The sequence below is a fragment of the Magallana gigas genome, chromosome 5, assembly GCF_963853765.1.
Source record: "Magallana gigas chromosome 5, xbMagGiga1.1, whole genome shotgun sequence".
Classification (NCBI taxonomy): Eukaryota; Metazoa; Mollusca; class Bivalvia; order Ostreida; family Ostreidae; genus Magallana; species Magallana gigas.
Genome location: NC_088857.1, coordinates 54,642,370 through 54,654,744, shown reverse-complemented (window position 1 = coordinate 54,654,744; position 12,375 = coordinate 54,642,370). Strand labels below are relative to the sequence as shown.

Sequence of the window (12,375 nt, the reverse complement as noted above, 5' to 3'; positions counted from 1 at the left end):
CCACTGACCCCCACCTCTGCCTCAATCTGATAGCTTCCAATAGGGGCAGAGTTTCAGAATCTCCCCTCCCCCAATTCATCTTTTGAACCAGAACTTCAGAAGGCATCCGCCTGAGTTGAACAATTACATTAATTTCCCAATATCACAGTTTTGTATTAAGCCTCCATTATCTGTACATTGTATTCATGACTAGTATGCATCCCATTAACAGGAAACCTTTGTATGTATATAGTGAGAGCAATGAAGCAATGACCAGATCAGTCAGTAATTAATATCTCTGTACCCACAACAGATGGTTGGCCCTCATCTAAAGCGTAAGGTACAAAATAGACAAACACCCAAACCTTACAAATAACCCAGCCCCTAAAAGGTACCAATAGATAGACACCCAGACCTCACAAATATCCCCGCCCTCATCTACAGCTCTGCAGAAATGTACCAATAGATAGACACCCAAATCTCACAAATATCCCGCCCTCATCTACAGCTCTAAAAGGTACCAATAGATAGACACCCAAATCTCACAAATATCCCGCCCTCATCTACAGCTCTAAAATGTACCAATAGATAGACACCCAAATCTCACAAATATCCCGCCCTCATCTACAGCTCTAAAAGGTACCAATAGATAGACACCCAAATCTCACAAATAACCCCTCCTCATCTACAGCTCTAAAAGGTAACAATAGATAGACACCCAAATCTCACAAATAACCCCTCCTCATCTACAGCTCTAAAAGGTAACAATAGATAGACACCCAAATCTCACAAATATCCCCGCCCTCATCTACAGCTCTAAAATGTACCAATAGATAGACACCCAAATCTCACAAATAACCCCTCCTCATCTACAGCTCTAAAAGGTAACAATAGATAGACACCCAAATCTCACAAATATCCCCGCCCTCATCTACAGCTCTAAAAGGTACCAATAGATAGACACCTAAACCTCACAAATATCCCCGCCCTCATCTACAGCTCTAAAAGGTACCAATAGATAGACACCCACCCCTCACAAATATCCTAGCCCTCATCTACAGTTGTAAAAGGTACCAATAGATAGACAACCAAATCTCACAAATATCCCCGCCCTCATCTACAGCTCTAAAAGGTAACAATAGATAGACAACCAAATCTCACAAATATCCCCGCCCTCATCTACAGCTCTAAAAGGTACCAATAGATAGACACCCAAATCTCACAAATATCCCCGCCCTCATCTACAGCTCTAAAAGGTAACAATAGATAGACACCCAGATCTCACAAATATCCCGCCCTCATCTACAGCTCTAAAAGGTACCAATAGATAGACACCCAGACCTCACAAATATCCCCACCCTCATCTACAGCTCTATGGTTACCAATACACTGCAAGACAAACACCTAAACCTCCAAAAACCACCCCAAACCTCACTCAGTCATTCTGTTAAACCCTTGACAAGTCAGAAAGGCTGGCGACTTTTAAAGCCACACAGGAAAGATGGGCATAAGTTGAAAGGAACACCGGCCAATGTTTAACAGATTATTTGGTTTACAGGTCGGATCTGTCACTGGGCTTTATTAAACACCGAAGTCCGAACACACAAATAAATGTTGATTCAACCACATACTTAATCCTTCCCTCCAAATATTCCCCCGACTTGAATCCAAAGGAATTAAAATGCCTGGAAATTTTTGTGTCCAGTAACACAGGTGACTATAGGTGACCGGCCGAATTATCAAAAGCAATCAATAAATTCACACACTTAACATCAAACACATTCATAAATCAACTTAAATACTTAATTGTGAATGAGTTTACTTTTCATTTCAGACATTTGCCTGCTTTTCCAGTTACTGTAATATATTAAAAACAAAATGCAGAGCAAGAAATTACACTGTACATGTATATGTACACAAAACCCATGATGGGTTTATAATTATTTGAAATGAAATGCTGGTATGTACCTGGGCCAGCCAGGAAGTCTGAATTAGAGACAAATGTCTTAATTGGCTAAATACGTTCAGTTTATTGGATCTAAGTTATAAAAATAAAATAAGAGGTCTTCTAAATTTCCCTGTTGGTTGTTTCCACTCCTTCCTTATTTTTTTCTAAGAATCGAAATTGTATACAAGACTGTCCAAGAGAAGGGATGGGCATTTGATTATCAGGTTGCAAGTAGACTGGGATTAGACTTGGTAAAGGCCGACAATTCTATTGATTATATGGCAGTCAGTCTACGAAATATGACCCACCGTATCAGACTAATATGAAATGTTATGATGTCAGACAATCACATTACTATTAGGAGAACTTAGCTTTTTATCTACTGCCTGATTATTCCACTTGTTTCTCTTAGTTTAATCATAAAGTACTACTCCCACTACTGAAAAATATCAGCAGTTTTCTCTGAATAGTTTGAATTTTATTCCACAACCAGTCAGTCAATCAATTTCCTACATCCTAAACATTAACATTATTACACAATAATTCTAGGTAAAATCAACACACATTAGGATTGGACTATGATCATGCCATTTTATCCTCAAAGAGTTTGATCATGACATCAAAATTAGGTAGATTACAATTTTTTTACTGTGGGCTCTCAGACTTGCTATGGATCGGATTGTTGACATGATAACGGTACCTACCCCTCGGTCTTGTAGCGGGAGAACATCCCGTTGGGACGACAATAATGACGATGTCGCCGGTGGCAGTGACAAGGAACGTAGTTCCCCTGTAAATCCATTTTTGGTGCAAACATGGGTCCACTCTGTGCATTGTAGCTGTACATTTTTAAATAATTAAAAATGAAGAGGATCACACTGTATCAGTTTCCTGGACCCACAGCACTGGGGAATTCTATACACGATATAATTCAGTAAAATTCTATCCACGTTATAATTTAGTAAAATTCTATCCACGTTATAATTCAGTACAATTCTATCCACGATATAATTGAGCCTAATCGAGGACTAGCGACAGAAATTAGAAAAGGTTTAAGTATGAAATATAGAGTTTCTGCGCATGATACAAAACGCTTTTTCCTGGTCGAAGGCCAGACAGATACACAGAATCAACAGTTTCTGACAGTCTTTTATAAATACATCTTCTGTCTTGTCAGAACCAATGACGGCTCTCTATAACAGAGTCCACTCCATTATTCCGAATTACATAATATTCAAATCATCCTAAGATTTTGTTGCTTGAAAATAAAACCCAATCAAACCAAGAATAACATAAATATTCCTCTGTGTTCACAAGCACTGATGCGGATTGTTCACAGGAGAAATTGCACAAAATCTGCCCATTTCCTAGATACGACTATTCCTGTCACTTCCAGTTTGAATCACAGTACAAATACTTCTGTACGTGTTTCATAATATTCCATGAAGTGAATCCTGGGAGGATAGGAGCCAGATAAAGCTGTCGGTTTCATTTTTCTCCGTTTCCTGTCTTTTAGTGAATTTTGAATCAGACCGAGTCAGGAATAAAGTCGGAGGTGAACGCTGATCCCTTGCATCTGCCGACCACCGAATAATCAATGGTGCATCCTCTCTCACTCCTTCACTAAATCCACATACTGATTCCAGCCTCCAATTAACACCACATAGCATTGTCCAGCCTTCATTATTCATTAAGCCACAAAAAGCTAATCAGCTGCAAGTACTGGGGTTGCTTCTCCAATCACTTCAAAGTGTCAATTCTGTTTGATTTCTCAAATTTACTGCAAACTTTATGCTATCTCTTTCCCTTTGGCAAATAATTTGGTACCAGACATTGGATTGTCAAATGGTAACTACACTATTACCCTCGTTCAAATCAATGCATGTGAATTCCTTGGTAAATCAGTAAGCCTGACTTAATATTTAACTTCACAGATAGACACTCACTTTTTGATTAGAACTCAGTGTCACGCCTCATCTTCTGAACTGGCCTCTAGATCATCAGGCAGACATGACTCCTGGAGATACAATATCTTCATGCTGTGAACAATGAATGAATTTATTCTGGCTTCAGTAGTGTCCACGTTCACATCATGGGTGGGAGTGTTGACTCCTGGTAAACAACAAGCTGTACCTATATATATACCCTGGCTATCTGACCACCTTGGACACTATGACACAGAGCCCTATATTTTTTTACGTCAATAAAATGGCTGTAATTCCTGATCAATTTTCATTATCCTGATCTGATATACATAGGTATGCTGGGCTTTAAACTCCTGGTTATAAAGATCTCGCTTAACAAGGTGTTGCGTTTTCACATCAAAACGAACCCTAGATCTGATTATAATGCAAACCTGATATTTAATAAGCCTAAATCAAGACTCCTGGATGCAGCCAGAACAAACTACAAAGACTGGTAGTGTGGATAATGAAATCTTCCCCATGCTCACCCAACCAAAGATGCATTGCTTCCAATCCTAATAAAAGCGGAAACAAGCGTGCCTGTCAAATTTTTCAATTATATTCCCTGCTCCTTTTAACATGCCACCCAGTTACTCAATCTGTCTTACTCTCTTGATTTTGATGTGCAGGTAGTTTTTTTTTAAACTGTAATTGGGCCAATTACTGGTATCTGTACAGAAATCACTAGGAGCAAACACTGATATTTATCTAGAACCTGCCAATGATGGCGCACTCCTTGTTTAGAGCAAAGAAAGAGTTGTCCCATTCTGATCCCAGGGAGCCATGGTCTGAATCCCTGACTGAGGTGAATGACAGTGGCACTCTGATCCCAGGGAGCCATGGTCTGAATCCCTGACTGATGTGAATGACAGTGGCACTCTGATCCCATCACAGGACTAGTCCCATGTATTGTAAGACAGAGGGAAATGTCTGATCACAGGGACAGATAAGGCAATGCACTGATCTAATTGTTCAGAACCTATTGACGGACTTCTAAGGGTCTGTTCATGTTAATTGATAGGGGTGGTGATTGAAAAAAAAAAGTCACTATGATTCATCCACAAATTAAAACCAGGCAAAGAATCATACTTTTTGTCCAAATACATTCCATTCATATTAGACATACCAACAAACAATATACATAGGATTGGGTGGGGGTGGGAGGGGGGAGGAGAAGCAGAATATAATCCATGTCATAAAATCCAAAGTAATCAAAACCCAATGAGGACCTTTAACAACATGGAAATTCCCATTTACAGCATGTTGATATGCCCCTTCAGAAACGTGTCACCTTGTTGTTGATATTGGGTATTGATTTCTGACTGCTGTGGAACCAATACCAGGACCAACTGTTTCCCGTGGATGGCCACATTCTGGCAGGGTATTGGTGATTGACCACATTCTGGCAGGGTATTGGTTATCGATGGGGAGGATCTCCCACCATATGTTGGCCTATTCAATCTTCGTAATCATTTCTGTGTAGTTGTACAGTCAGTGTAAACAATTCACACGTTAGCTCAGCTTGTAATACAGCATATCAAAGTGTATCAGAATACATCACAGCTTTATAGCAACAACAAACACAAATTGAGCTCTTTATGATATCTGTTCCTGTTTGTTCCTTAGCTGTAAAATGTATATTTCACTTACAGACCTGAATATCTAATATTTAAAATGCAAGGATACAAGTCACATTATCTTTTATCTTCAAAAAGCAAAGAATTTATTGTCATCTTGTTAATTTGATAATTAAGACTTGACTTGTGGGAATCATGAAAAATCCCTATCAGTGTGGGAGTCTTTTTTTTAAAGGAGTTATTTCTCTTTTTGACAGAAGAGCAGCTTCTGCTGTGGTAGACAGCGTATCAATTCACCTAAGCTGTTAGCATCACATCACATCAAGGCTAATTAGAACAAGAATGGGAGGAATTTAACAGCTCTACTGCATCATACACAGAAAGGCTGTGTGAAGGCTGCACCGGTTCTCTCTCCATGGTGAAGGCTGAACTGGTTCACTCTCTGTGGTGAAGACTGAACCAGTTCTCTGTGATGAAGGCTGAACCGGTTTTCTCAGTGGTGAAGACGCATCGGTTCTCTCTGTGGTGAAGGCTGTATCGGTTCTCTCTGTGGTGAAGGCAGCAACGGGTCTCTCCACGGTGAAGGCTGCACTGTCTGGTAAGTGTTGTATGTGGAATAATAAAGAGAAAGTCTGCAGTCACACAACAAACAAATCCTGGTCATCTGTCAAACTGCACACCACGACAGAAAACCATTAAATTACCATACACGCGAAACGGCTGCTTAGTGCTAAGCGTGCTAGACCCAGACAAGACTCACAGCCACTAGAGTCAGGTCGCTCTGTACTTTAGAATCTATGAATTTGTAACTGATTGTGTACCTAAACATTAAGACAGACTGCTTTATCTTGGAACTAATGATGCCCTGATTTCTACAGATGTAAAAATCACCTGGTCGTGACAGAAACAATGTTTAGCTGCATAGCAACTGTTCCATGCATAACTAGTACACTCCAAGATGTATGGTTGTATAGGTACATGTTACTTATGATAAGGAAGGTGATAACATACAGCAAGCACCTGCAGCTATACCAGGACTTAGATCTAATCTTAGTGCAATACATCAGTTATTACTTCCAAAAACCACACAATTACAAAATTTGACAGCTACAGCAATTATGTAGATATCTTTACTTGTGTATTGTACATAATCATTACCAAAGGAATGAAAGCATAACACAGCCCGGACAGAGAGACTCCCTGCCCCTGACAGTTTGTGGACTGAGGTGACTTATGCAGGATTAAGAGTGATGGTCAGTCCTGGCTGCCCAGTGCATGCCCCCTCCAGGCAGGGGCTAGTGTGTACCAGCAGCACAATTTCTCCGTAATGGATCACACTGACCTACTTCTTACAGCCGGACAAACATTATATGTAATGAGCAATATTCATAAAATTTCCAATATCAATCCTGCTGTAAGGAATATTGTTTTACATTACAATACCAAATCCACTAATTTTCTTCCTCAAATGTCATGAATTTCTAATTTGGACCCCTGTGTGACCACTCTCCAGTAAAATGTCAAAGTGTCCAGCTCATAATGTCAGACCAATAATATGCTTAATCACAATGATTGGTATATGGATAGATTTGTGTGGACATCACTTTAAAACAAAGCATGACTTCATTTCAAAGTCACAAACTCTATTGAGATACATTCTTTTTTCAAGGATTCTGTAACATATTTAAGCCATCTTTCTTTCACTATAAACTATTTAGAATTTTAGAATTTAAAGACATTTGAAGAGTAATCTCATAGATAAGAGAAAAACAGGGAGTATTATGTAATTGATAATCTTTATGCCCTGATGTTTTGTTATGACTTTAAAAGTATATTACATAAATTTAACAGTCATTTTAATGTAAAATGCAATATTTCAAATTCTTTTATGATGATGAAAGGTAAATAATTCCTTTATGACTTAACTGTGTAAAAGTAATAAACTAAATATAAATTTCAAAATTCTATAATATTCAAACAGGAACCTGGTAGTTTAACAATATTATATATATATACACAATTCCATTTCTAAACTTTTGAACATGTTTAATACATAAAAGTTTAAAAAATCATTTTCTTGCAAATATTGAAATCAATACTGTACACTAATAAAGATTTGTCATTTTCCATCAAAACAAAAACTTTAAATCTATTAATGGCAGTTTTGAGTTGAAAAATGAAAACTGCAGAATAATGATTTTCCTCTTCTGATCAATCAGCATCTGAACCCGATCACTGGGTCCCCTCAGCTCAATACACAACTTGTAGGTCAATGAAGCATGAAAAATCAATCACACTGGCCAGAGACAGAAGGAACACCCATGAAAAGTGCATTGTTTGCCCTCAATCAAACGTATGTAGCGACAAAATTATATACCTTAATTCTAAATTGTGCAATCAAAAAACAGGTTTTGACATTTCATTGTGGCGTGAGCTATCGCAAATATGCATCTAATTATATTTACAAGAACAACAAAGTTTCCACATATGAGAACAATAACAAGTTGTTTACCTTTCTGCCATTTTCCTAACGATGTGTGATGAATGATAAAGTTGTTATACACGCATAAAACAGTGTCATTTCGCTCAAGTGGACGTTTCTCCTGCATTCAATGATTCAGAAGCCGCCATCTTGGCATCCCCGGCGTTGTTACGCTAATTTAACACAGCAAATTGTTTATGCATGCGACAAATTTTACACTCATGCTCTCAACAAGATCTTGGAAAATTCATTCTAGAAATCCATACACCATTATCGGGTTTTAATTGATGAATTCTTTGGTTGATTATGCCCATTTCGTACGCAAGCGCAGTCACTACTTCCTTTATCAATTCTAGGACTTCCTGTTTACAACTTTTCTTTTGTTGAATGTCGGCATGATATCTTAATTTTCTAACATAACGGTACCTAAGCGTCCTTATTATCGAGTTCATTCGAAGATGTGATCGAATTTTGACCTTTTTCTTCCTGTCATTGTCTGATTCGAGGTTACTGGGTAAAAAGACTTTTGATCAGGCTCTTCTTAAGTCAGTGGACTATCAATTTTGTGTAAGAGAACGTTTTTATTATACAGTGTACTTACCTAATTACTAATGTGAAATAAAATCGTAACCATACACTTACATAATATAACTATGATATTTGATGTCTTGGGTTGAAGCATTGTAAAATGTTTTGAAAATCTTTCAGTTCCATGTTTCCAAAAATGAATTTTGGGTCGAGTATGGAGAGACAGGAGGAGGTGTCTATGGAGGAATGGAATGACAGACTCCAACAAGTTCATCCAACCCGGGCAGACATGAACAAACTCGTCATGAATTATCTGGTCACAGGTATAAATAATCGTTGTGGGCACCACCCTGGTTGGAAAAATTGACAAAGATTTTTTTTTTAACGAATTGTTTTGTTATGAAGCAAACCAGTAATCATGATTAGCTTTTTCTTCAGAGAAACAGCATCCAAGATTAACAAAAAAATTAGTTCCATTTGGTAGGTGAAATAGTTATACCATTTATAAAAGTTCCTTTAGGCATTTCCCTCCAAATTGGAGTCAAACCACCAAATAGGCGTTGGTGCCCAACCTGATAATATCAGATTTCCCAAACATGAAAAAATTAATTCCCATCATATTTTGCTAAGAGATACTAACATTTTGCTTACTGTACATGTATTTATTTACACTAGTTGTAAAGTACGTTTTCTATAGTTTAACAATAAGCTTGGGTGTTAAATATGCAGTTGCATGATTAAATCAAATCAGATTTTTCTAGAAACCCGTGTTTGGTTTTTTATAAAAATATGTGTTAGATGAAATTTCATAGCTAAAGTACCTACCATTGTTGTAATTTTTGTTTTATTTTGTAGAGGGTTTTAAGGAAGCTGCTGACAAGTTCCAAAAAGAATCAGGGGTACAGCCAATGGTAGACCTAGAACAGCTGGACGAGCGAATCAAAATCCGCGAGGCAATACAGGAGGGACGTATACAAGATGCTATTTCATTGGTCAACAGCATTCAACCAGAGCTACTGGACAATGACAGATACCTGTATTTTAGATTACAGGTAATGTTGAGCTTATATTAAGCAGGGTTATGGCAGCAAGGAGGAATATGATGGTGTGTTTTCAATGTGTTATTTTGAAGTAATGATTTGTATTTCACTCTTTATCTCAGAATTCGAAATACCTGTACATGGTTTATTCAATTCTTGTACAAACAGATATATGTATATGGATTCTTTTTGAAATGTTGAATAAGTCATTGTTTGATGGACAACCATAAAAGTTACACAATCTGAAGATTCATTAAGATTATCCAGAATTTACATTCTCAAAGAAAAATTAGATTGATTTTCTATAAATATTCTGAATTCATAATTTATGAAAAGGATATCAAGAGTGAAAGAGTAGAAAATACTAATAGATGTTCATTTATTTTTTTTTCCAGCAACAACAGCTAATTGAGCTAATAAGAGAGAAAAATGTAGAGGCAGCACTCGAGTTTGCTCAGACTCAGCTGGCTGAGCGAGGAGAAGAGAACCCTGAGATTTTGTCAGAGCTTGAGCGTACACTGGCACTGTTGGCATTTGAAAGTCCAGAATTATCTCCCTTTGGGGAGCTTCTGCATCCTTCACAAAGACAAAAGGTATTAAGACAAAACTTGAAGGTTTTCACAAAGTGTGATTTGCCCCTTAAATACTAAGCATTATTTGTGACTGTAAAATACATTTATACTTTATTTGTCTTATCCCTTCTGTTTCCTCCTTATTCGTTGAACATCAATTTTTATGGACTATAGATTTCATTGTTGGGAAAATCCAAAAATTCACAAATATTGATGGCAAAATTAAAGGGTAACCATAAAGCCTTTATCAATGAATTTATGCTTCCTTGAACAAAACTACAAAATTCTTGTTGAGAACCATTTTACCAAATTAACTATACTGAGGAATCACATGAGATGTGATGTAAATCATCATATGATTCAATGATAAAAGTCGTCTTGATTTAGAAACACTGATAAGTATTTTTCTTAAAATATTCCAACATAATGAATGAAAATGAAACCATAGTTTTCATTGAAGAAACAATTTTTTTTAAGCATTGTGTAGCCGGCAAAGTGATGCTTACATCTTGATCATTAAAAACACAAAAACTAAATATCCTTTTTAATTACCGGTACCATACATCCAAAGAAAATGAAAATTGAAATGTCCAAACTATACAGAATTTAATTATTTGAATAGACAGGAGTTACTGCTCTTTCAGTGGGTTACCATCAAGACATTGAAAGTTACAATTATGTTCATACATGTAGTTCATAAATTCCATCACAAACACACTCGCAACACATTCATTTTTTGTACCCAAATTTTATTGACAGGAGACCAAGTTGATTGTCATGGATATTAACTCCTTGTATTTAATCAGGAATCAACTATATTCATGTATAAAAGTGCATTTCCATTTTCCTGTTGACAGGTGGCCAGTGAGCTGAATGCAGCCATCCAGGAAAATGATTCCACTCCAAAGCTTGCCAATCTCCTGAAGCTGTTACTGTGGTCACAGGAAGAGCTGGACAAAAAGAAAGTCAAGTACCCCAGGATGACTGACCTAGCCACGGGGTCACTGGATGATTCCAAGTAGTGAGGGGGGAGGGGTGTGTCACTGGGTGATCCCAAGTAGTGAGGGGGAGGGGTGTCACTGGATGATTCCAAGTAGCGAGGGGTGGATCAGACAGAAATCAGGGGGAGGGGGTGTCACTGGGTGATGAGGATGTGTGTACACCAATATTTAAATAAACATTGCATCTCCATTAGTTGAATAATGTGAATAATGAAAATTAAAATGCTGTCAATACATGTAAAACATGTGTCTATATTGTTCATTTCCATCTTGGTTACTCATGTTATTCATAATTTTTTAAAACTGTAAAAAGTTTTTGTAAATATGTGCAATTTTGTTCTTGTACAGTTTGCTACAATGTCATAAAATTGTTTGTTTAACTTTAACTTATTAAAAAGTACAAATTAAAACATGTCTCGAGAGTTCTCAACGGCCTGACAGGCTGACGTCCAGACTTTAAAAAAAAAGGTGGTATAGCTTCACATATATGGAAGACTTTGCTGTTCCTGCTATGTCTCATGCTGATACACAGTAACTATTTACATACTCACATCATATGAAAAATATATTAATATACATAACTCTTCTCTCTTTTATAAGAATAATTAAAATAAGATTCAGAAAAAATGTAAATGTTAACAATAAAACTCTGACATAGGTTGTGTACTGGTATCTTTTGCCTCTGCAATGCCCACTCCCTTCATACGTGAAACATAAAGATAAATATTTACCTTTCTCTGTTGCATTTTCCCTCAAGAATGTATTAGTATGATTAACTGACATCAACTCTAATTCGTACCCACCATTCAATACAGGGCATCAATTGTCTTGGCTTGTGGATGGAATTGCTGGAAAAGCATATAGTTCTAATGTTGCTTGTTACATGTGTAATGGGAATCTTTTATTTCAATCTTGATATTAATTTTTTGAAGGTTAGCTGGTCTGTTTTAGGACCATCCCCTGACTAAAGGGTCACCGACAAAAGATGAATCAAGTTATAGCCCATTGGATGTTACCCAGGCCTTTAAACTGTACTCTTATTTTAAATGTATTATACAAATTCCCTTACACTAACCAGGCTAGCTACAATGTTTACTTGTAGGTGGTGTCTGAAACTCAATTCCTTATATTTATCTGTCCTAATCTATGCATTTGACAAATCTTGAATTTATTCAGCATCTTGTAGTGCATTCCAAATTCTCTCTCTCTCTCTCTCTCTCTCTCTCTCTCTCTCTCTCTCTCTCTCTCTCTAGCTAATATGATATACTTCTTTTTGCAGGCTAG

At 37.1% G+C, this 12,375-nt stretch overlaps 2 protein-coding genes across 11 annotated transcripts in view; one reads left to right on the top strand and one right to left on the bottom strand.

Annotated features, from left to right (window-relative positions):
- Positions 1–8,147, bottom strand: part of LOC105336161 (rho GTPase-activating protein 39) — a 47,319-nt gene extending 39,172 nt beyond the window's left edge. Inside the window, exon 1 of one of the 6 annotated variants that reach the window (XM_066083617.1) lies at positions 7,981–8,147. In XM_066083617.1, the coding sequence (XP_065939689.1) occupies positions 7,981–7,991 (11 nt within the window). In that variant the 5' untranslated portion in view covers positions 7,992–8,147. Of the gene's footprint in view, positions 1–2,631; positions 4,079–7,980 lie in introns of those variants that run through there. The other 5 variants (XM_066083614.1, XM_066083611.1, XM_066083616.1 and 2 more) reach the window with 5 other exon arrangements.
- On the top strand, positions 6,048–11,501 carry LOC105336160 (glucose-induced degradation protein 8 homolog). Of its 5 annotated transcripts, XM_066083621.1 has the most exons (6): positions 7,685–7,821; positions 8,659–8,801; positions 9,334–9,530; positions 9,914–10,111; positions 10,948–11,129; positions 11,168–11,501. In XM_066083621.1, the coding sequence occupies exons 1-5, from the start codon at positions 7,748–7,750 to the stop codon at positions 11,110–11,112; spliced, it is 777 nt and encodes a 258-aa protein (XP_065939693.1). In that variant the 5' UTR covers positions 7,685–7,747; the 3' UTR covers positions 11,113–11,129; positions 11,168–11,501. The 5 variants fall into 5 exon arrangements, with proteins under 5 accessions (XP_065939696.1, XP_065939693.1, XP_019926136.2 ...); XM_066083624.1 differs by lacking the exon at positions 7,685–7,821 and adding an exon at positions 6,048–6,066 and having other exon boundaries at positions 10,948–11,501; XM_020070577.3 differs by having other exon boundaries at positions 10,948–11,501.
- Positions 11,502–12,375: the final 874 nt, after the last annotated feature.

Bases quoted from the DNA above. Each gene is read 5' to 3' on its own strand.
- LOC105336160 (XM_066083621.1), top strand. From the start codon at position 7,748: ATGAAAAATCAATCACACTGGCCAGAGACAGAAGGAACACCCATGAAA. The intron at 7,822-8,658 runs GTATGTAGCGAC...AAAATCTTTCAG, and splicing joins TTGTTTGCCCTCAATCAAAC to TTCCATGTTTCCAAAAATGA. The intron at 9,531-9,913 runs GTAATGTTGAGC...TTTTTTTTCCAG, and splicing joins ACCTGTATTTTAGATTACAG to CAACAACAGCTAATTGAGCT.